This window comes from Mastomys coucha, unplaced genomic scaffold (assembly GCF_008632895.1).
Source record: "Mastomys coucha isolate ucsf_1 unplaced genomic scaffold, UCSF_Mcou_1 pScaffold4, whole genome shotgun sequence".
NCBI classification, from domain to species: Eukaryota; Metazoa; Chordata; class Mammalia; order Rodentia; family Muridae; genus Mastomys; species Mastomys coucha.
The window spans coordinates 36809989-36836264 of NW_022196910.1; the positions used below are offsets into that span (position 1 = coordinate 36809989).

The window sequence follows — 26276 nt, forward strand, 5'->3', positions numbered from 1 at the left end:
TACACAGGATTAACACAGGTGACCCAAGTTACTGGTGAGCAGATCTGTAGACATTCCCCTGTCTATTGGGGAATGTTGGATACGTAAATATTATTTATACAGAATGACCCCATAATATTGGCTGCACTTTATTATTGATCACCTTTTAGGGTATAAAATCCTTACCTCCCAAATGACTATACAGAATGTCTAGAACAGAAACATTCTGACTCATTTCAATAACTCCCCAGTTACACACTTCTTGACAAATGTTACATCGAGTGCATGAAAAATTATAGGAGCAAAATTTTTTTTTGGAAAGCCCAAATGAACTATGAAGACCAGTGCTGGAGCCCTCCAGTTCTACTCTTAGTCTGCTTTTCTTAGTCAGGATATTCCTTGTGGGGAACCATCCCAATTAATTCCAGTCCTCCTTCCTATGCTAAGGGTTTTTATTTTGGGATTTTCAGTTGCCACCTGCCTTCTAGACTCTTAACATTTCATTACCAACTGTTTGGTGTATCTTTGTTCAAAAAAGAAACCTCACATATTTAAATTGCCCTATACATAACTAAGGCACAGGAGATTTGAAGAGCAGAAGAAACTGAAATTTTAAGAGGAAGTCTCCAGATCACTACATCTAAATAAGAAAAGCACCCTGAATGTAACTTAATATACTATCTTCACTGTATAGCAAGACCTTAGGTTATCTGTTTCCTTCTCTGGTCACCAATTATTAGTCGCTCTCATTAGCAGTGTGGCTTTCTAATTAATTGTCTGGCTTCCTAGGAAACATCACTTCCAAAGATAGTTAATCTTCCATTTAATATAATCATTTAACATGTGGTAAGTTCAGTTGCTATCTCCATATTCAAAAAATACTTTAATTCAGCACATAATTATTGAGGATTAAATACGTTCTAGTCCCCGTGAGTGAAATCTTATAAGTGGGTCACTCTCTCTTCCTCTTCCTCCACCCTACACATTCACATACTGGTTCTGGAAAAGTAAATGATTCATATCTTTGACCTAGTTTGACAGATGTGAAAGGTTCATCTAAAACAAAATGACAAATTTGACATGGCACAGGAAAGCAAGAATGTCTCCTGAAAGAAAATAGTGCTCTAACCTGGGCGCGTGGCACTTGTCTACAATCCCAGGGATGTGTTTGAGGCAGAAGGGTATACCATGTGAATATCACTCCAAATCTGGCTCAGACAAAATGTCACGTATGATGTAATTCGTGACTTCCTTCTTTGAATAAATTAGAATACATTAAGCAATTTTCATTGATGATTTAATGAGGTTTGAGATTAATATTTATCCTACAAATCAGTCATTCACTCTTCTCTAGACAGCTAATGGTCTGAGAACCTTTAAATAATCATTTGTTTTGGATTCAACAACCTTTTCTAAATATGTCAATGAGGAGAGAACCCTGCCTTTTTACCTTCTAGAATTTTCAGTACATGGTAGATTACAGAACACTGACATATGCTTACAGAGCTATATGGCCTAGAAACTTCTTGTATGTAGTTATATAAGTCCATTTAGATTGTACATTAGGTTAACCAGAACTGAAATGGTAAGCATGGTGAAAAAAGAAACTGGGGGATATACAAAGCCAATAAAGTGAGGGGCGGTTCCTATTTGTGTATACAAGAGGAGATGTGATGGAGAATACCACATTGTGCAAATGCCTCCAGACTTTTCCAGGAAAATATTCAACAGAAATATACCTTTGAAGCAAGCCACACACATGAGCAAGATATTTTATTTGGAATATACTAGCAGCCAAGTTAGAAGATTCTGGTGACTACCCAGATAATGGATACTTCATGTGGAAGGGAGATCTTAATGATTTTCATTCCACATCATTTTTGCTGTGGAAAAAAGGGTTGTATCGTTTTTTCATCTGATCCATAAGAAGCCTAGCATATGTTAGGTATATAATAAACTTTCATTGAATAATAATAATAATAATAGTAATAATAATAATAATAATAATAAATAACACTTGGGTAGCATTTAAGATGTATCAGCTACATTTCTCGGAGCTTTCTGCATTTAATGTATCCAGTTTTCAAAATAATGTGGGCTGACGAGATGGCTCAGCGGGTAAGAGCACTGACTGTTCTTCCAAAGGTCCCAAGTTCAAATCCCAGCAACCACATGGTGGCTCACAACCACCCATAATGAGATCTGACGCCCTTCTCCAGTGTGTCTGAAGACAGCAACAGTGTACTTACATATAATAATAAATAAATCTTAAAAAAATTATTAAAAAATAATGTTATGGGTAAATATATAATAATAGTGTTTTATCTATTGAACTAGATACCTTTTTAAAAAAAGATGTATTTAGTGTTTATGTATATGTGTGTGTGTACCTATGTGAGATTATGTACACCATATGGACGTACCTTAAGTACTATAATTATGGACAATTGTTAATCTACTGATCTGGGTGCTAGGAACAACTGTGATCCATCTGAAGTGACCACTGAGCCATCTGTTTCAGACCCTGGCAGGATATACTGTTAGTAGCAACCTTCTATCACATTGAATATATTTATAAATTGAAGCCCAACTATTTTTATTACTGATGTTTTAAATTTAAGATAATGTTACTACAACAACAAACATCCATTGAACATTTCTGGAATGGAAGGCATCGTTTAAAATCCTTTAAGGTCTATCCCTTAGTACTCCTAACACCTTATGAATGAGTACAATCACTCACCTCATTTTATACATGGGAAAACTAAGTTAAACATATATTCTTACAGAAATATGTCCATTAGACTTGGGTGGAGTTCAGTAGCAGATCGATCATGTGCTCACCATGCACAATTTCCTGTGTTCAGTTTCTAGCATCCAAATCAAACAAAAGAATTATTCTAAATATAACATTTCCACATATCACTTTTTAAGAATGTTGAAAATAGGTCAATAACTATTTTATGATACTCTTGGTGACAATAGGAAGGCTCTGCACTGCCCACTTCAGTTTTACTTAATAAATAGCATTTGGTTTTTACAGTACATCTAAGAGGCAGATACTCTTCTCATTTTATAGTGAGAAAACAGACACTTGCAGAGTGTTGTCAGCAGACACAGGAGAAGAACGGTGGTGTTGGGATTTCCACCGTGCAGCGTGATGTTTCATTCAAGAGTCATATTCAAGTTTTGTCTTTCCCCCAAAGTAAAAAATATTAAGTTCAGTGCCTCTCACATGCAAGGTAAGTGATCTACCTGGGTTGCTATACTACCAACCCAGGCGCTGGATTAATTCATAAACAACCCAAATGAGATGAACTGTAGAAGTTTCCTTATCTCTCAACTGGATGTAGAAATAAGGACATTGATTATAAGTAACTCAAGTTTCCAGCTGTTAAAAAAAATCAGTAAGTATCCAAATATACATGCTACTGCTAGAATTAAAGAACTGCCTAAGCTATTTGGAAAGAAATGATAACTTTAAGGAAGTTTCTTTGCATTTTATAAACTCTCTCTGACTTTTTGCCTTTGTCTCTTTCTTTCTGTCTCCCTCTTTCCCTCCCATTCTTTACACACACACGCACTCATACACACACACATGCACACATACACACACATACACACATACACACACACATACACACACACACATACACACACACATACACACATACACATACACACACACATACACACACACACATACACACACACATACACACACACATACACACACACATATACACACACATACACACATGCATACACACACATACACACACACACATACACATACACACACATACACGCACACATACACACACACATACACACACACACACAATTACTTTTGCTATAAAATCATTAGAATTAAAAGGCCAATACATAGCTTAGTAGAATAAAAACAAACACAGAATGAGTTGATTTAAGTCAGTGAATATTAACATTTTATTTCTATATTAATTTGTATTTTGATATCAGGCATGATTGAATACCATTCAGAATTTTCAAAAATATTCACTGAATAAATAACTTTGACTCTAGGAGCTACATAGATACTGTATTTAGTTAATTTATTTACTTAAAAGCTTTGGAGCCCTTCCTATGGTGCTTATGGAATTTAGATTGACACAGATCCCTAATGATGGCATATTCATAGTGAAGAAACATTTTATAGCTTGACATGTCCCTGCACATAATTATTCAAAATTTCCCCGCACATAGACACCACACCTTGTTGTCAATAAATAATTCCACTTTAATGGCAAAGTAATAATTTAGACAGATACAGGGTGCACATTTGCAAAAAAATATATGCAAGCTGGTTTACAAGCTAGGGGAACAATAAACCAATAGAAAATACATCATCCAGTTAGATCCATTGACACCAAGTACCTATTGTCGGGGCTTTACAAAGACTACAAAACTTTTCAGATGATTTCTTTCACTGCTTCTTCCTATTTACATGATATGTTACATCAAAAAATGTACAAAATATAAAATGTGTACAGACAAATGTTTCACAAACTAGTTTAAATTGTAAACTAGGTGTACCTACTGGGATGTATTGCAGGAAGTTCTCTTTATGCTCATGTGTGGACTGACTGTGTGTCTGGAAATGGCAGGGAAAGATGAGCAATTTCCTTAGCTCACGTATCATACAAGGGCGACTAGTCACTCATCCAGCTACATAGATTGATGTTGCACAATAGATTTGATCCACAGTTGAGGTTCCAAAGTCAGGGTGACAATTCTGTGTGCATAAATTCAGTCTGATATCCGTCGGGGCGGTAGCACCGTGAAAGGACCTAGATACTTAGCGACATTTCTCAAATCTGCACAGGTACCTTTTGTTGCTAATTTTGCTCTACAGAAGCCAACCCAAAGGTGGTCACAGAGGGTAGCACCAATAAGATGTCCTAAAAGGCGCGCAGAGCTTCATCTATACAATGGCATAGACCTTAGGGTTCATAAACTTGGAACCTGACCTCTGTGAGCGGTGTACCTTTGCCAGTGACTGATTAGTTCTCACACAGTCTTTATAGCCTGCCATGAGATATGTACATTCAGACAGTTACTCATCCATAATTGTACCAGCCTCATGTACACTTTCTGAAGCATGCGCACTCTAGCACTGATGGCTCCTGCATTGTCACAACAACTTGTTAAGTACAGGACAAACACACCAGATAGTAACAGCTTTGAGGGTTTGCATTCTGAATTTGCTTGCAGCATACAGGGAGCCTCAGCAAGTGAGACGCCTCTTAACACCAACAGGATAAAATACAATTTTTGTTTGTGTCTGTTTTTGAATTTGTGCAAGTTTGGAAAAAAAAATCATTATTTACAATACCTACCCAGTAGACTGTGCAAATCTAACCTTCTTATACAGTATAAATGCTTCCTCTTCCACAGTGACTGACCACATCAGTGTTCCTTAATGCAGAATGTCTCGTGTATGACGATAGCACTCAAAACAACATGCGCCAGAAACTAACTTTTGTCTTTGAAAGATAAACATGAGGGGAGGAAAGCCAAATGGTTTGTGCTCATGCTGAATCCAGTGCTTGTAGTTCAACTGGATCCAGACTGGGTATCTCCCACCTTCTGAAATGCTTTCAGTTAGAACTAGGCAGAAAGAAGCCACATGTCTCTGCTTTAAGTGATGGCCAAAGAAGGGTTCTATGGTTCTCGAATTATTTGCAGGATAGGCAAAGAAATCTCTTTATTCATAAGATAAAAATACTGACCTTTCTCCTATCCATTTTTTTAAGAAAAGGAAAATTAAAAAAGATGATATACAGAAAATGAGGCTGCTGTGTTAACTGGTGTGTTGCTTGGTTGTCAATGAAGAGACAGTGGAAATTACTGATGGTTTAGTATTGAAACGAACTGTTGAAACTGTTGGAGAAATCTGGTTTAAGGCAGTGAGACAGCACCATAGAAAAATGTTCCTTCTTTCACTGAAAAGGCTCAAACAAATAAAGCCCTAAAAAGCCTTTTGTCAGTGTTGACTAATAATCGGTATAAAACTCTGGTTCAGGGAGTTGGCAGGTGGTTTGAAAAGACCACTGTGGTAAAAACAACCTTATAAAACCCATGACTCATACCCTAAGAGAGGGTAGTGCCCTTCAGGAGTGAGCACGGCAGTTAGAAGGAAGCTGGCCCTTCCCGTTTGCCACAGGCGATTTTATTTTATGGTGGGTGCACAATTCCCTTTGTGCTTATGGAGGACTGGCCTCATGGGTTCATTCTGCAGTGAGTGAGTACACAACATAAACTCTACTTGGGCTCTGTCACCAGCACCATGTGGCACAAAGAAAGTTCCATGGATCAGAAGGATCCTGCCTGAGAAGGGCAGCCTCCGCCCCGAGGAAACAAAAGAAAGGCACAAAAAAAGACAAAGAAAAAAGAAAAAAAAATAGGCCTGCACTGTAAACTTTGAAAGAGGAAGAAAATAAAGTCCAGTCTCACTATCCCATGTGTAATCTACTTGGTTGCCCAGTCTTTAGGGCCCTTTCCAGTCAAGCAATGGAGCCGCTGCTAACTCCATGGTTATAAAAATGCCTAGGAATAAAATAAACTTAAGCTCTCATTTCAATTTAGCATCTTGGCAGTTCCAACCTCATTCTGCTGCCTCCTTGGACACCACAACTCTAGGTCAGGGCCCTGGACGGGGGACTTTCATACTGGCAGTGGTTTAGTGACAATACCTGTCTTTTAAAACACCTTTTGAAAAGCATAGTCCTTTGCCTAACTCTTTCACCCTTTAGAGGGTGGATTCGATAGATGTATCCAAAATGTCTTCATGGTGGCTGACGCTATCACTGTCACAGCTTTGTGTGCCTGGGTAGTTGGCCGCTTCTTGGAGCTTCATTAGCATATTCATCTGAAGAAAGAAAAAGAGACATCCTTGTGAGCAACCATGCATTGAGTCAGCCAGCCCCTGAATGAGCAGGGCCCTGAGCCATCTCAGAGAACTGTCTCTGTTCATCCCATCCAAATGAAAATGCCCATAACAGTTATGGTTTTTTTGCTCACCGACCTGGCTCTTGAATTATTTCTCTCAAAACATAACTACAGCCCTAATCCAGAAGAACAAAATAGGGCTGTAAGATAACTCTTTTTCTGTGGGACTGTGAATGAATGCTACTGCAGCAGGGAAACTGGAAAGGAAACCCTATCACAGCTGGACATCTGGGTTAGTAGCTGGAGAGCAAGCCAAGCTTCCCAGCTTTTTGGCTGGGAGAAACTGAGAGCACTGAATGGCAAATGAAAGTTGCGAATATTCACAAACATACACACACACACACACACACACACACACACACACACACACACACACTCTCACAGAGGCTTGCAAGTACTGTCCCTTGAGAAAAGCAGGAGACAGCCAGAGTGGAATGAAGCCAGCTGCTGCACACAGCACACACCATCTGTTGTTCAGGAGCTGACCTCCAGAGGGGGTAACTGGAGGAAGCAGACCGTGAGCATTAGAAGAGGGAGAAGGAAAGAATCACTGTCAAGTGTTTGTTGTCACCGTCACCGATGTTCTGGCTGAAATACGATTGATACATCACTGAGAACAAAAGCCACCCTCTGGAACAATAGCGGCTGTCTCAAGCGTCACAGCATCTTAGGAGAAGGGCAGTGTTTGTTCCAGTAGAGGGGACTTAGTGCACCTGGGGAGAAGGAGAGCTCTCCAATGTATTATAAAATAAAAGGCTGGGATTTCAATAGATCTGCAGTTCCACTGTTAGAGACGGGAGCAAAAGAAAAAAAAAAAGAAAAAAAGAAAAAAAAAAAGAAAAAAAGAATGTTTAAAAGCAGACTGGGAAAATCGATGGCTAGACAATTTTGGAAGGCACAGGGGGTAATTGGCACCTGTCTTCATGAGGGTTGGGGACTTGTTTTCTTATTGAGGGTTTCTATCAGTACAATAAACTTTATATTGCTTAGTGCCAAATGCTAACTATAGGGTGGTTTTTTTTTTCCCTTCAGCAATCAAAGTTGTCTTTTACCTTTCAACTCAGAGAAATAGAGAGAGGATATCTAAAACAAGATTTCTTTGTCTGCAGTCAGGTTATGGTATGTCAGTAAAAAACAACAACAACAACAAACCAAAGAAACGTGTGTTGAGTAAGTGCTTGGGAAAGAAGTAATGAACTGGCAATCATCAATTCCAGCAAGAATGTCATTTTGACAAAGAAGCTCTGGTTATAGAGTATTATTGAAATCATTTTGATAATTTTCAGGGCATTTTTTTCAATAGCATTTCTGCCATAACACCTACAACGTATTAAACCACCTACACAAGAATATGAGATGAAAGTAGTTTGTGAAAATGTCTGAAGCTTAAAGCATTAGACTGAAACTGGTTTATTAAAGAGAAGCATGTCTGAGCACCCTCCTACTTTAAAAGAGACTATAAAATATCCTCTGACTCTAGTGGATACTAGGCATACATGGTACATATGCACGTGTACACACACACATACACACACATAGGCAAATATTCATATACATAAAATAATAAATAAAAGAAATTGTGCTATATAGTAGGTTCAATTAGCATAATTTCCCAATCTGAGATCTGTAATAAACACACACAGTAAGATTTACTGTGACTAATGGTTATTCTTTTATATATGGACATCAAAAGACATTATATAAAGAAGGTAGGTTTACATATTACTCAATAATCATTATGATCAACGTAGTCTCTAAACATCATTTTCCCCTGGTCTCCTTTGCATCTTCCACAGAGCCACAGCCAAGATAACACCTATTAATTTATCATGTCCTTCTGTGTGTGTCTCACACTGCCAGTTACCCCAACTGCTCTGTTACTAGAAAGATCTTAAGCAACTACAAATTCAAACACATAAACACTAGTCAAAAGTACCCACTGGCTGCCCACAGTCTGTGTGATAAAGTTTTAACTACCCGTAAAAATGAAATGGCTCACCGTGATCTAACAGTTGGATAAGTCTATCATTTTAATTCTTCCAACCAAGGGTTATCTGGCCTCTTAATTTTCACTGTGCTGTTTGGCAGTGTCCTGTGTGATATTTCCTCAGTGTTAGAGGCTCCACATTCAACCACATGAAAATTGCCAGTGCCTGTTTCAACATCCAGCTTAACCATGCCATCTGTGAAGTCCCTCAACAGTCTCACAACTTTAACCACCATGCCTCCTACATCTTAGGCGGTTTATGCAGGCACACATCTCACACCACTACTGGACTATGTCCTTTTAAGACTGTAAATGATTCCCATTCTGATCACTAGATCTTAGCACTCAGTATGCATGTGCCAGGATTTAACATTGTGATGATGATTGTCCATTTCATTTTAAAAATAATGTTCAGCCTACCAGAACATATAATCCCTGTTAAGATTCAAAAACATGCTCCTGACAAGAGTAATTTTCCTGCTGGTATTTTGTATCTAGATTAACTGCAATACATATTTGCTTTCCAATGGTGATTATAAAAATATATAAAAACAAAGATAGAGAAGGCATATATGTGTTCGCAACAGAATACATCTGAATACAATGCTATAAGAGTACAAAGAAGATAGACTTAAAACCAATTGTATTCCTAATCAATCATATTATATACTTAATATTATACTTAATATTTATTGAGGTTGGAACATCGGTGACGGTAAACTCTACATCTTAGAGTTCTATACACTTACTTAAATTATTGTATTGCTTCTAAAATTAGAATTATATACACGAGTACAATAAAGAAAGTGAAAAAAGAACCTCCCTTTCATTTGTCACAGAGATGGCTCAGTGTTTTCAGAACACTGGCTGCTCTGCTCTCCCAGAGCACCTGAGTTCAATTCTCAGCACCCACATGGCAGCACACAAACTGTCTGTAACACTAGGTCCAAGAGATTGAACCCCTCCCTCCCAGACATAAATGCAGGTAAAAACAACATTGCACATAAAAATAAATAAATCTTAAAAACAAAAGGGTTTATCCTTCCAAACTGAAAGCAACAGAAGACTGTGTATTTAGTTGGGATAGCTAATATACAGTACACAGTTTTTGTTCTGTGTACATTTGATTATAGTTTATGAACAAACTTTAGTTTTCTCTTAAATACCTAGTAGATTGTGATAATATTTAATATACTGATTATTTAAATATTAACACAATTTAACATATAAAAAATTTCAACCGTGGAAGCTACACTAAAGGGAAGAGTTTAAATGACTACTCTTATCCGGCTGGTTTTCCATATATTACCTGCCATAGCTGGCCTTTGATACATTAGCTAGTGCTAATGACTACACATTTACAGTCTTAGAAATAACTACAGTGGCTTAGCTAGAGAAGAATGATCAGACATCCTTACCAAGGGGTCCCCTTCTGTATCAGTCTGGGGAATGTGCTTTGACGTTGTGGCTTCCTTTGTAGATGTGCAGGCCTCATACCCAACATCTTCTGGTCGCAACTGCAGTAACGCTGGGCCTTCCTGAGGCAAGGACGCCGAACTCCATGGGTACGTGTCAAGGACCCACTTGGAAGGATCTTCCCATGGTGCACGTTTCCCATACATCTAAAGGTTCACCGCAAACAAAGAGCATTTCTATTAGGTATAAAAATAAGGTGAATGCTAAACAGATAGCTATTTTCACATTCAGTTCCTGCATGCATTGCAAGGGAATTATCCATGTGTGAAACATGTCTTTCTACACAGCTCACTTGATGGTTAAAAGTTCTACAAAATAGAAGGGAGCACTTGATGTGGAGGGAAGCGTGAAGGAGGTGTATTATAGGGAAATAAAGACATCAGCACATTTGATTTTATGAATAACTTTGCAAATGCAGGTGAAAAAAAAAAACCCAAACATCTCAAGGTTGATAAACAAAGGCTAAATTTTGAAGAGGTCTGAAAGACAAAATCTGTGTCTTATAACAAAGGGAGTTCTGTACCAAAACGTATTTTGGAAGGATGATGAATGAAAGAAAAAAAGGCTTTTCTCATTCATGTGATAACCATTTTCCTCTAATAACCTCATAATTCCATTGTTTCCTGTCGGGAGATGTTTTATATGTTTATAAATAAGAACACTGAGAAAAGAGGGGCAAAAATGGAAACCCAAATATGAATTCTGTAAGAATCTATGGGAAACCAATAAGCACAATAAAAAAGAAGTATAGGAGACTGTACAACAAACCAATCAAGAGGATGCAAGGGAGCAGGTAGATCCAGGAGTTTCTAAGTTAGGAACAAAGCTGACATCAAACTATAGAGAGGACAGAGACTGGTGAGATTTTCATAAAGAGGGCATAAGGCCAGGAGAACATGGGAAGAGATGTCACACCGAGGAAGAGGTAAGCGTCCTTTCTTTACTCTTGTGACCCGTGCCACTTGGGACCGTTCTGGGTATCATGTGTTTTAGTGTCATAAACTCAGAGGGCAGTGCATGGTGTGTCCAGTGATGACGTTTTCAGTAATATGAAAAAAATATAGGCATGTGAGTACCAGTCCACGGAATACTTTAGCTTTCTCTGGAAATCATATTTAAGTTTGAATCTGTCACAATATGAAATTATCTAGGTCCCAATATTTCTTTTGGAAGAGGGGACAGAGGCAGAGATCTGAAGATTGTTGTTCATAGGGTTCCTTTGTTTGTTTTGTTTTGTTTAAACAGCTCTCATCTTGGAGTAGGAAGTTTTGTCTCAGCTGGAAACTACTTAATATAGGGTACAAAATACAGATATTAAAAGGAAAAAATGTACAATTCATAGAAAGTTTGTGTTTAGAGGATGGAGGGATGGCTGGCTCAGCAGTTAAGAGCACCAGCTACTTTTCCAAAGGAGCTAGATTCAATGCCATCATTGGGAAGGCAGCTTACAGCCTTTCTGAACTGCAGGCCCAGGGTAGCTGACACTTTTTTTCTGGCCTCTAATGGCACAAGGCATGTATGTGTTGCACACATAAATTCTGGCAAAACACTCATATACATAGAATAAAACAATAGAGAAATCTAAAACAAGACACTTTATTTATATTATTATTTATTATTATTATTATCATTATTTTACAAAATTTGGAGGCTAGAATTGACCTTAAAAGGACTTGAGTGTATACAAACAAGCAGAGCCAGTTTTTAATAATCAGCTAGGGCAGCAAGCATCCAGGTCACAGAAAGCGAATATTATAATAGGATAAATCTAAACACCCAGGAAGAGCTGATTTAATTGCTAACATTTCAAGAGAGATGGAATCACCAGGAGAATAACTCAATGCGTCAGCTACATCCTTTCCAAACAGATCATGTGGCAGAGAGCTTCCCCCATATGGCTTCTCAGCAGGCACTAGCCTTTATCCAAAAATGAATTTCTTTTTCAATTCCTCCAAATGGAGAGACTCGGGTTCATTTCTGCACTTCTTCCTCTAGGTTAAGGTCCTTTGACCTTAGTAGATGCAAGGGCACAGCATATGATCTTTTCTGTATTAGAAGTCATAGCTGAAATTCTTCAGGATTCCTATTCTCTAAATTCTTTCACATAGTAAAGGTTTCAACTACACTAAGAACTGTACATCCATTAAGAGGGTTCTTCCCCTACCCTCCACCTTTCATAAGCTGGATCACAACTATATCTTCTATACCTATGTAAGGCAGTGGTCTGTTCAGGCAACCTAGGCCCAGTCGAGTAATAGGTCTGAACCCCGATGACCCAGTTGGCAATATCTTTGCCTGCAAGGGACAAAAGGTGTTCGGCCAGAACTCCTGAGTCTTTGACCCCTGTTTCAGTCACAACCTCTCACAGCTGACCCCGCAGGAGATGTGTGCTCTGTCAGGTAGACAATGCCCCAAGCTCCCAGCATTCTAGCTGGACCCCACCCCCAGTCATCTGACCACAGCCAGGCATGTCTTGCCCCTCAGACATTTAGCCACGCCTCATACGATATGAGGGGTAGTTTGACCCCTCCTCTCTCTCTTGCTCTCTTCCTCTCTCTCCTGCTCTTTATCCTCTTCTCTTGCCTTCTTCCCCTCTCTCTCTTGCTCTTTGTTTTCTCTCTCTACTTCTTGTTCTCTTGCTTCCTTCCTTTCCTTTCTCTCTCTTTCCTTCTCTTCACCTCTCCTTTCTCTCCTTTCTATATGACTAGCCTATTTTCTTTTTCCTATAATAAAATATCTTATTTATGCATTGCTTCCTTTTAAGTAACTAACATGCCGTGTAGCTCCAGGCCTCAGCAGCAGAGAGCTCCAGACAGCAGCAGAGACACAGGCTCAGATACCTATAGGTTAACTAACTGATTAAGTTTTTACACTAACCTTGTACTAAACATAAGGAGCCAAAGCAAGAAGCTAGAGGCATATATAACTTTTGTTAGAGAGATTATGGTTTCTAAATGATATAACTCTCACTCAAATGGAAGCTTTATACAATTATAATAATCAAAGAAGAGTTTTACAAGTATTACTTACTTTAATATAAGTAGTCCAATTATCTCCCAAACTAAAAATCTAAGGAAATTGTACAGTTTATACATCACTGTTTTGAATTTAAAAATGTGATCTCTCTACTCTAAATGTGTTTTCATAAATGATAATATGCATTCTTTGAAAAAGATGAAGTTTGAAAGACCAGTTTACATTGTACATAGCACAATGGTTTTTGAAAATTCATGAAATGCACAATGTTATGAAGAACTAAAGCTATATCATTTTCATAGTCTGTGACCTAAGATGTATAGGTGTGTTATGAAATATCTGTTTACTAAGAACATTTCAAACCCCCATTGCAACAACTTGCCCCCCAATGAAGAATATTGGGAGAACTCCACTGTGTAAGACATTGATGACCACAGCCTTGTTCTAACAGACAAACTACTGCACATTCATCATAACTGACATACTGTTGCTGAGCATTTCTTGCTCCCTACTTTAATTTTCTACATAAATATCCAAATAAAGAAATGTTTTTTTTAAAATAATGCGGTTTTCTTTTCTTTCCTCCTTTGTCTTCTTTCTATATTTATTTATTTATTTATTTATTTGCTTCATTTCTCTATACAATAATACAAACCAAGTACTCTACCTGTAGGCCTTCCCTCACTGCCTCCAGAACATAAGGTACCAACGAATAATTCCAAAGATCCATGAACCACACCCTAGAACTTTCCACATCCATGGGACAAGGAAGGAAAAGCCGAGGACCTGAGAAGACACAAACGATACAATGTTGCAAAAGCACTACATTTACCAATATAAACACACGTTTAGACACATTTTACAGAAATACAAGACACGTATTCCTAGAAAATTCCTAATTTGTTAGCCCAGTAATCATGAAAACATATTCATAGAAGAGGGCCTCCAAGCTTCTCATTTTTCTTAACAATGAAATATTAATCTAAGGCATAACACAGATGCATGAGAAATAGCAAAGTGTCTAATCCAGTACTGTTTTACAAACTGTGTTGAGTTCTGTTACAAATAGATGACTGGTTCATCTAGCAATTATTTGTAGAATTTGGAATCAGTTATTTGCAAACCATGGACTCAGTACAGATATCTGAGCTGAGGACAGAACTCTTGCCTTCAAGGGATCTTTTGATGATTTTATGGCACTGAAAAACACCCTTCTGCACATGAGCCTTAAGAAGGAATAGAAAAACAAACTGCATTGTGCCCACAAAGACACTAACTTGGTTTTATCTTTAAAAAGTGAAACACAAAAATTACTCCATTAGTCCATTCCCTCACAGCTACAGGTGAATGGGCTAATAGATAAAATATTTTTTTTTCTTTTAAAATAAAAAAAAAAAAATACTCTGGGTACTTTTTCTTTTGACCTGTAATGCAATTTTTAGATACTTTACTTTTGCAAACTTTATTTTGCTATCCATAATTGTCATATATAATGAAATAATTACAGATAGAACACTTAGAAAAAGACAGTTTTAGAAAAGAACCTCTTAATCCTTGGAAGCTTTGAAAGGACTAGCTACTCTTGTGATTCTATCGCCCAATCTATTCCCTTTACCCAGTACTCCCAGTGTCTGCAAAATGGACGATTTTAATTTTGGAACTCACCAATGGTGACATCGGAAGAACTGTGTGTTTCCAAAAAACTATTGAGATGGTGCCAAGTCTTAGGAATCCATTCTATAATTTTGACTAGGTCATTATTACGTATATTCCTTTCAATTTCCATCTCTATCAATTTCCTTCGAAGATACCTGCCTAAAAAGCCTTTCACAGGTTCTGTGTGGTTTGCACATAATACCCACCTACAAATAAAGTAAAGAAAACTCAAGCTTATTATTTTGTAGAACCTAAACATTTATTTCCATAGTAATTCTCATTGTAAGATAAAGCACTGATGTTGCCTTGTTAGCTAATGCCCACAGCTTGATGCTCCAAACATTTAGAAAATCTTTTACCATTAGAGTTTTAATGCAGTGACTTTTACTTGAGTGCTTCCAAGAAGCTTATGTTCCTGAGAGCAAATAGGAGCACACACGCTGAGAGCGCTTCTGGAGCAGAATCCTAGACCCTGAGACAGGAGCTCTCTTCAATCTTCACTTGGAAGCAGAGTGCTCTATCTTATCCATGGGAGTAGTGAGCAAGAAAAGAAACACTTTTGATTACAGATTAAAGATCACAGAATGTCTGCTTAAACAGAGTGCCAGGGGAACTGAGAATCATCCTCACAACACAGGTCACAGTGGGCAGGACTGTCAGGAGCCAAATGGAAAAACAACCTTCAAGACACCTTTATGATTAGAAAGAAAGTAGAACATGTACACAGAAGAGCACACACACACACACACACACACACACACACACACACACACACACCCTTTCAAGTCCTTACCTGAAATTATGGTGTAGTTCTAAATTTGGTGATGAAGAGACTCCCTGATTCATGGTTCCAATAATATAAGGACTAGGAAAGATGGAGAAGGAGCATTAAGATGTTCTAGAGGGAAAAGCGATTAAATGTGTCTCAGAAAAACAATTAAGAAAAATAAACACCATTCTCCTTTAACAGTAGTCTTTAAGAGGGAAATTTTATAATGTTAAATTGGAAAGTGACAAAATAATAGAAACGCGTCTGCTGGGGATTCTAACTTGAGATCTAACACTGAGGCAAAGTGGCTTCTTCCTCTCCCCATGTGAACCTAGTGTAGATAGATAGATAGATAGGTAGATAGATAGATAGATAGATAGATAGATAGACAGACAGACAGACAGACAGACAGACAGACAGACAGACAGGTAGATAGATAGATAGATAGATAGATAGATAGATAGATAGATAGATAGATAGATAGACAGACAGACAGACAGATAGATAGATATAGAGAGATGTTGTGAATTTGTTCTAACACTTGTAGTATGTTCATTGGCTTCCCAAAATTGCAGGAGAATCTGCCTGTAAGATGCTGAGGGTCCCTGTCCTCACTTGGTTCTGATTGATAAATAAAGTTGCTGGCGACCAATCGCTAGGCAGAGAGACAGAGGAGGCAGGACTTAAGGATTTGTGTGCAAGGGGACCAGAAGAGGAAGGAATTAGAACCACCATGCAGGGCAAAGGATTAGGTCCTGGCCTGAGAAGTACAGAAACAAGAGCATGCCAGTCATGTAAGAGCTGGAAAAGAGCGTCCCCAGTTCCCCCACCCAACTCCGCACTACCAATTGTATCTAGGGCAGCAAAGATGGAGTATAGATTTTAGTAAAGTAGTAACTCAGGAGTACTGAGTGGGGGGAGGTGTTTGGCACGTGGAGGTTTAGCAGTGGTCCAGCCATTGAGCATCAGTAAGGCATATTAAAATAGAAGGGTGTGTGTGTGTGTGTGTGTGTGTGTGTGTCTTTCATTTGGGAACTCAGAACACTGGGGCAGGTAGTGAGGGTGAGCAGCTGTCTCTGCCAAGTGATTAGAGTAGTGTCAATCAATTAACACATCAGAGAGGGGGGTGAGGATGTGCAGAATAATCACAACAGTTTGTCTATTCTAATTGTTTTGAGATAATGCTTCACTATATAGCCCTGGCTGGCATTGAACTCAGAAATATGCTGTCTCTAAAGTTCTATGATTAAAGGCATATACCACTACATCCAGCTTATGCTAGTATATTATATCTGGTGTGATTATTCCAAAACCCCGTTAATTTTCAGTTATTTTGTGTGCCTGAGTGTTTTGCTCTTGTGTATGTCTGTGCACCACATGTGGCCTGATGCCCATGGAGGTCAGAAGAGGATGCTGGATCTCCAGGGACTAGAGTGATATAAATCAATGTAAGCAGCGATTTTGTAGGTACTGGGAATCAAACCAAGGTCTTCTCTAAGAACAACAAGTGATGCTGCCCATCTCTCCAGCCTTCTTAAACATGATGCTTTGATTCCTCCTTTAACCTTTATTTTATGCTGATCAATTTGTAGTTGCTTGTCACTAGCAAAGACTGATTATTTAAAACACCAATACAATATGGTTAAAGCCATTTATATTGTAGTGTTCTGTATGTTTTTCTCTAGAGACCATTCTCCAACACATATGTAGGTTTTCCCACTGGTTTATACCTTGATTTAATGTGTCTGTTCACTTTGCATAACAAAGAATTACATTATTGGAGGGAGATATAAGGGAATGAATTAACTTCATCTCTAGAGAAAAGTTGAACTGTTACTTTGATAGGGATGGAATGAAAGCATAGAGAGCTTTCTTTTTTTCTTTTTTTTTTTTTTGATGGTTGTACAATATATTGCTAAGTGTCTGGTATAAGTTATTTCACACCCAGACAAGTTTGGTAGTACAAAATTAAATTATGCTTGAATCCCATTAAAATACATAAAATATTTCTACATAAAGCCCTAGTAGTGAGAATTAAAAAAAAGTATTTTTAAATATATAGCAGATTGTCATCAACAGGAACTTATACCAGGAGTGAAAATGTTTATCAACATTATAGAACCCATTAATGGAATCTATTATATTAATACAGGTACAGGGAAGTAACTCCCTTAGTAGATGTGGGAGGGAATGTTTAGTAAAACCTTAAGAAACATTATTTCAAAACTATTGTAAGAGTAAAATAAATGTCATTTAATTGATAATGACTATCTACCATTAAGATTAACTGTGTATAGAAAATACTGAATTGCTGGCAAGCATTCTCTTTAAAAGGAGCTCATGTTAAGGCCACACACTACTAATTTCTCTGTTTTATGTTCAGCAAGGAAACAATGGCATAGAAAATAAATAATTTGTATAAATACAAACATTCACAATGGTAACTGTTTACAGATATCACTGCAGTGTCCATGGGAAACCTAATGACTCAACAGAGGAACTGTGAGAATCAGTACTACATTGTAAGAAAATGATGACTAGAGGCCAAGTGCTTTGCTCCCCTCAAATCCACACATTGAAACATAATATCCAATGGGCTTGGTGTCAGGGAAACATAATATCCAATGGGCTTGGTGTCAGGGAAGGACTGACAGGCAATGCCCATACCCATGGGCTCACTGTCCTCACTGTAGAACCCAGAGGGAGGTTGCTTAGTTATTACATGGCCTAGTCATCTTACCATCTACAGGGGCATTCTAGATGTCCAGTGTGTCTATGGAAACTAACATCACCAATAAAGGCATAATGCTTTCATAAAAGTTCCTGAAGACCAGCTTCAACATTGTGAGGCTGGGTGATCATGTGTGGAATTGAGGCTAACTTGGTTAATAGAATGAAACCCTGTCTACAAACAGTAACACAAAAACCAAAATAGCAACAAATCAACAAGCAAAGAGCAAAAATCCTTCTTGAAACATAGCTGTGGATAGATTTTCTAAAGCACACATACAAATTCTGTAGAGATATAGGGTATCACTAGATATTATTATACTAATGGTATCCACTACAAATATTAAAACATAAAAAGGTATAAAGAAGTAAGTGACATCACTGTTTCTATACCTGATTATTTCAGTTATTTTATGAGCTTACCATTTGTTGTATTTACAATTGAGAAAACCGTTGAAGATATCACTCAAAGAGCCCACATGGTGAAGATTATCCAGAATGATTACAACAGGGAGCTCTACCCCATTATTGTCTGCACTGCATTGTTCAGCCAGGTTGGCAAGATACTGCTGCAATTCCTTAGAGATACAGAACAAACCCATCAAGTAATAAGTCGCCAGCTCCTGCAAGCATTCACATTTTGAGGACGTGCATATGGTGTCCTTCATTCAGGCTTTTCCTGCTAATACTCATAGAAGATTTTATGGAAATAATACACAGAGCAAATTTAAAATGGAGAGGCTCACATTTTAAGAGAAGAAAGGAGCAGGGAAGAAGTCAGGCGATTTCCACAGGCTATCTCAAACTGAAAGCATGGATACCTTTCATTCCTTCTCCTAAGGAAAGCTAGATGAGTTCTAGATAGGAGCCCCCATGGTCAGTTGTAAGTACCAAGTTGCCTTATAGTTTTTGGTATTTCAATGAAGTAGATTTTTACCAAAGTTATTTCAGTTAGAGAGTAAAGACAAAATGACACTTTTTGAGGTTCCTAGTACACTCCCCAGATTTCGACTTGAATTATTTAGATGAGTTGAATCTAACAACATAGCCTCAGCACTCAGATAAAGAAGTAGACAATTATTTATTTACAGCTTTCAGGTGACTGCTACAATTTTAAACACAGAAAGCATTTCTCGTCTTTCACAGGACCATTTTACATCAGCACATGGCATTTCTGTGCTGCCTTTCATTTTTCAGGCATTATTCTTGTCTAATAACTTTGAACCTAAATATGATAACCAGTTCTCTGATTGACGGTTCTTGCAGATGGGGAGGTCAGGAGCAAAATTAGGTTTCTTAGAATTATCCTAATCAGTTGGAACATTTCCATGTGATTTGCATATTTATAATGCCATTTTCAATTTGTAAATCTTGCTCAGGGTTAAAACAATTCCACGATCCCAATTTCTGTCAGTCAGGTAAACACAGGCGCCACACATGCTGGAAGCTTCCTCACTCTATCCATGAAGTTAAGTTAAAGAACTAATGGCTGAGTAGATGTGGGCAGGGCAAGGGAGCAGCAGAGGCCCTGCGCGATCTTCATTCAGGTTTTCTAACGAGCTATAGGGAGATGGCCTATGAGATGAATTGTGAATAATAAGTAAAACTCCAACTGGTAAGTTTGAAGTTATCCATTGTCTCATGATACCTTTATCATGTGCCAGACACAATGGCACTGCGAATTCAGAGACCCAGTTTCTTTGTCCCAAGAACATGCAGTGGATTAGCCAACAACTAAGTCAATAAGAACATCACAATACCATGCAGAAAGTAAAACTCATGAGACAGCACACTGAGAGTTAAAAGAAGCCTGTCATAGGCTTGAACAACAGAATGTAGGGAGGAAAACTGGTCAAAAAGTATTAAGACTAAAAGTTAGAAAGCACAGCTGCAAGATATTTGGGAAAATAATAAGGATCTTGAGGAGTGGGACCCCGTGTATGGTTTTGATATGTGAAATGATGGAAGGGAAAAAAAAAAGAAACTGGATTCATGATCACAGATAGAAATGTATCACACTGAAAAGTGTGGACCATGAAACCCTTGTTGTTCATCTGTTATCAGTAGGAGAGAGCAATTTATTTGTCATAAGAAATATACAATGGTAATATATATATATGTAGTATATATAATTATAATCATATATTATATAAGTTTATATTCTATATAATTATTTATATATATATATGATTATATACATACATTATAATTGTACATGGTATATTATATATACATAATTATATACATATACATATATAGTATATTATGTTATACATACATGACATAAATAATATAATATATAACAATATTATGTAATATATAATAATGAAAGAATTCAAGAAGTTTATAATCTACAAAGAAGTTTGACAATACATATATAACTGTAATTAAACATAAAACAACATTATTTTAATATATTTTGTTTTACAACATGTAAAAATAACCCAAAGCTTCTGGGAAATATTTTCAAGTAGCAGAAGTACTTGTCACTATAACTGTATTTATTTTTAATGATTAGGGAATATTTTAATGTTTAAAACTGAGAGAAGAGCTCCTCACATAGAAAGACAGGAATGGCTACAGTCAGAAATATGAGAATACAGTGTCTCCAAAGACAAGTGCAAAGAGTGAACTTTGAGAAAGAGACATGGAGGCACATAACTTAACGGGAAATTTACAATCTAAAAGGATCACTGAGATAACGCAACATCTCTTGTTGACCACACAGACATATGCAGGAAAGAAATGAGGTAGAACTGGGGTTTTGTGGAGCGGAAAGGAGATGAACCAAGATTGTCAAAGCTAAGGGACACTGTCATACTGAACAGGAAAAGTGTCATATTTTGGGTTTAGTATAAAAAGCAACATAAACCACTGGAGAATTATAATTGAGCCAGATTTTAATTATGAAGAGAGTTTCTATTTCCCATGACGTGAATAGATAGCATAAAGGGGGTTTTTACAGGAGCTCTGAGGCAGAAACTGAGAAACAGTTGTGGGAGTTTAAGAGGGCAGGAGATGGATCAAAGAGAATCGTTCTCTGATGCCCTTCAGGGACACATCTGTCATTTCTACATATAATTTCAACTGATGAACTGGAACACATTTGCAGGTTGGAAGAACACTTTCAGATTAGGGAAAGTAGGGAAAGTAGTCATGGCCAATGGTGATCAGTGGTGAGAGAGAGAGAGAGAGAGAGAGAGAGAGAGAGAGAGAGAGAGAGAGAGAGAGAGAGAGAGAACAGAATGTATTTTTATTTACAGTAGGTGAAGTTGGGCAAGCAATGAAACAGATGAAGAAAGATCTTACCAGGGAAGCAGGAAGGAAAGAAGAAATTAGAATTATGAAAGCAATGCTTTATATTTAGTATTGACATACTATATGTAAAGAAGCAAGAGAATTCAGACCAGCAGAACAACTAAAAGGTATGTAGTGTGATGCTGAAATTATGACAAAAGCCATGGGCCACTCATCTGTACGAATATACTTTTTTTCTCTGTGTAGTCCTGGCTGGCCTGGAACTTTCTGTGTAGAACAGAGAACCACTTGCCTCTGCCTAGAGCACACCACCACCTGGACCACCAGTGCATAGCACAAATAGAGATTTTCACAGCCCCTGGAAAGCACTTTGTGATTCTCAGTCCATTTTATGGGATACAAATCTTAGGTGGATGGACTGATGAACTTGCATTAAGCATTTGCCATCCTTATCGAGGTAGGTAAGAGAGAGCAGAGCCTGAAGCCAGAAAGACCTGGCAATGAGATAACTCTTCATCTAGACCATGAGATCATGGGCAGTACTACCATTATATGGAGATTGAATCCTGGTTTTCTTGGATCTTGACTCTAGACACATTACAAATGAATCTGCCAAGGCCAGTTTTCTGTTCTTTTCCTACCTAACCTTCCAAGTGGCTTCAGCTGGCCACAAACTCTTTTCTAAACCCATTTCCATCCTTCTGTTTCTGTTCTATCAAATGTCACAAAGTGTAATTGTTTGTGTGCTCGGCTCTCAATCATAATATTCCAGCTGGCAGCTTGAGGGAGGGCTTAAAGTGTGGGAAGAGGAACAGAATGTAAAATGAAGAGGTACCCAAAACACGAGGAGGAGACGCTTTTCTTTTTCCTTTTGATGGATTATTGTTTGATATTGTTTTTTCTTTTTTTCTGAGTTAAGTGATTGCTGGCCACATATCCTCTGCTTTGTAATGGCATAGCATAAAACCAAGCAGAAACTATATGGCTCAAAGGGAGGGTCTGATGGAAGAGTGTCCTTGAGACACATCTTTAAAGCATATCTCTATTATTCAGAAAACATCCCCTTTCTTTCTCTCTGATTTCTGGTTACTATGAGCTGTACATCTCCACCTCCCCATGTCCTCTGGTGTCCATGAGGTTTTTCATTGCCAGATTCAACAATGGGCCAGCTGACCACGAACTGAGCTCTCAGAAAGTGTGGGAAAGAATGAATCTCCCCTCCCTCTAAGTTTATCACAGATTTTTTATTACAGTGATAATAATTGACCAACACACAGAAAGGCTTGTCAAGTTGACATCATCCAACTAGGCCATTTTGACCCTCTATCACTAGGACTCTGACAACATAATGGTTATGACAGATGCACCAAGAGCGCTCAGGTAGTAACAGCGGAGATTTTAATACGCAGAATAAAACTAGTCTAGCATTATGAACACTTTAGCCACCACCTGATTCCCATTTAGCACTCTTTATTTTAGTAAATATTGAAGTGCTGATGAGGTTTTATAGCCTCACACGACAATTTAAGAGCAGGCTGTGACCCACCACACATTCTTCACTGTCGCAAACTTCTCAAGCAGAATTTCTCTAGAGACATGATATAAGCAAATTGCTGCTCTGCCAGAGTTTCTGCAACTATTACAGCTATTCCCAAATCAATCAGATTCCTGCAATGCCCCAGTTAATTTATGCCCATTTATTGATGCATAAACCAAATATTGTTTTCTTATAGAGTCTGGCTCAGCCTGTGGAGTTACTCTCTTGTTTCCATAGCACCATAAATACTAGTTCCCATTTTTGTCTAACATCTTGTAAAAATATGTTTAAGGGAAATCAGCAACAGAGGTTCTGATATCTTATTCTGTATAATCCCAGGACGTTTCCAAGTACATGGTAAGTGACTGTTAGTTAAACCAGCTTTCGTATTCACATTAGTTAAAGCAAAGTTTGTTCATCTACTAGATTATAATTTTAGTGGATAATATCAATGGTTATTTTTTTCCATGTGTAAAATGCGAATTGCACAAAATTTTAAGCCCTGATTGGTAAAGACACTTCTGGATAAATAAAAATTGTTTTCTTAGTATCTGTGACTTACCTTACTTGATTTGTGGTCCACATTAAAGGTAGCAATTGCATCTTCTGTCTTTTTCCTTCCAGATTTTGTTATTACATATTCAGCAAGTTTGTTTGCTAAATAGGTCTTTCCAGTACCACTTGGTCCTGAGAGTATAATTCTGTGGTGCTCCATCAGCAAGTTAAAGTACCTTTGGGTAATTGGTTTAGGAATCAGTGTATCAAAAACAAAACTGTCCAAACTATTTTCTTCTACCCCTGAAGGGAGAAACAAAAGGAATAATAGGTATTATTGTTTGGGGAATAACTGAAATATATTATTAAGCCCAAATAAAGCCTCCTTAGTTATAAAAATGTAGTGCTTATAAAATAATTTTGTAGCTCTTTGTAATCTGCCTGTATTGGATGTCATGAGAAAAGAGAACAGATTGATTAGAAGGTACAGCAAACATCTAAGCTCTTTCCTTCACTGCCAGCTGCGTATTTTATGTTATTGCTTCAAAATAATAATTTGTTTTAGAGATGATTTATAGTATTACATTAGAAAGAGAGATATCTAACATTCTACAGAAGCAAGGTGGGGAAATGCCTTCCTGAGGAGTGAGCCAGACTTAGTGAAAGATAATATGAGTTCAAGGCCAGCAGAGACTGCATGCTGAAACCCATTTTCAAAGCGCCAAAACTAAAGAGGACAATCCCTGCCCTTCTTCTCATATGTATTAGTTTCTCTAAGTCATAAAATCACCTTTAAGCTTTTGAAAAATAATTACAAGTTACACTGTTTGGTATAGGATTAAGAAGAGAACAACATTGTTTTCTTTTACTAACCCAATTACTCTCATCATAAAACCAAATATTAATTAATCCCTCTATTATCCCACAGTTTATGTAGACACCTTCTCATTCTTGAATACATTCAAATAAGGAACGAAAGAGTCAAGTCTGCATCGAATGCTACAACCGTTACAACCAGACACAAGAGCCAGAACACAGGAGCAGGTTCATTATACCTGGCTCTTGACTTTCATTCTCTACCTCAATGTGGATGTTTACTGAATATACATATTTTATCTCCAAAATATAGTGATGAGTAAAGTAGTCCAGGAAACACAGTAATTTTCATTGAAAGCTCTTCTTATAAAGATGAGGTAAAAAAAAAAAAATAGTCCAGAAGCTGAAACCCCCCAAGGTACCCTTCTTGTACAAGTCTTGGCGACTCTTTAGAACTTTACTACTGGACTGAAAAGATTAATTTATTGGGAGTTTCATGGTTTTAGTAGGAATTTATATATCTAGACAAACCAATAATCTGGTTCATACCTAAATTATGACAGAGGTAAATACAATTTATAATGTTTTCAAATAAAAAGTGCAAATAAAAAGGAAGGGTCTGGGTAAAGGTTATGCTTCTCATCTTACCTTTCAGGTTCACAGTGATGATATTATTATCTCCAACCAGGTATCCACAAGGTAGCAGTTCAGGCACTTCTAGGTTATGAGATCTAATTAAATCTCCTATACAGTAGCTAGCAATACAGTCAGAGCTCAGACCAAGACTAGAGGATGGATCAATTCGGAACACATATTCCTAAAATAGTCCACAATAAAGGGGGAAAAAGTCAAAATAGAACTTCAACTCATCTGCAACAAATATAAATTCATGAGGTTATAACACACACTGCGCTTTGTCAAGAATTTTGAGTCACAATTTTCTCTATGGTCATATCACCCCAAATGTATGTGATTTCCTCTGATCTCAGAAACTAACTGTGTTTGGGGCTTTTTTTATTCATTAGATGGGAAACCAACCTGGGATACCCAGTGCTGTAGGCTTTTGGGGTGGAGAGATGGCTCCATGGTTAAGAACAATTGCTACTTTTCCAGAAGACCTGGGTTCAACTCCAAGCACCCCGATGAGATCTCACAACCAGCTGCAACTCAAAGGCCCAAGGGATCTGATGTAATTTTTTGGCCATAGATATCACATATGCTTATGGTGGACAGACTTACATGTAGATCACTCAGACACATAAAACAAATACATTTTTAAAAATTAATAAAATGATGGACTATACAAGAATTGTTGCATTAAACAGTACTGGGAGAGAAATCTTTCCATATGGAGATGGGGTGGGTTAGAATCAGATGCATCTAAGCTATGAAAGTTAAGAAAAGGATCAAAAGGAAAATATTAAAATTGTTAAGATACTTTCAATAACTTACCTTAAAGAGACGCCTAATGACACCATCTAAGACATCCCATTTAGTTTTTCCACTAACACCAATGGATCCTATCAAATATGCCTGAGACTTCTGGTCCTTAAGGAAAACAAAATGAAGATAAGATCCAATAGTTTTATTACCTTATCACTATACTTCCTAATTAAATGTATTAATGT

General features: G+C 37.5%; 1 protein-coding gene across 8 annotated transcripts in view; it reads right to left on the bottom strand.

The window, feature by feature from the left end:
- Window positions 1–3902: 3902 nt before the first annotated feature.
- The window catches only part of Nav3 (neuron navigator 3), a 747532-nt gene continuing 725158 nt past the window's right edge, over window positions 3903–26276 (bottom strand). For 6 of the 8 annotated variants that reach the window (XM_031349800.1, XM_031349802.1, XM_031349801.1 and 3 more), the window contains 9 exons: window positions 26101–26196; window positions 25297–25465; window positions 23900–24135; window positions 18966–19120; window positions 15837–15908; window positions 15053–15249; window positions 14055–14173; window positions 10354–10557; window positions 3903–6868 (listed from right to left, as the gene is read on the bottom strand). In XM_031349800.1, coding sequence (XP_031205660.1) covers window positions 6749–6868; window positions 10354–10557; window positions 14055–14173; window positions 15053–15249; window positions 15837–15908; window positions 18966–19120; window positions 23900–24135; window positions 25297–25465; window positions 26101–26196 — 1368 coding nt within the window. In that variant the 3' untranslated portion in view covers window positions 3903–6748. The remainder of the gene's footprint in view (window positions 6869–10353; window positions 10558–14054; window positions 14174–15052; window positions 15250–15836; window positions 15909–18965; window positions 19121–23899; window positions 24136–25296; window positions 25466–26100; window positions 26197–26276) is intronic. The other 2 variants (XM_031349803.1, XM_031349804.1) reach the window with 1 other exon arrangement.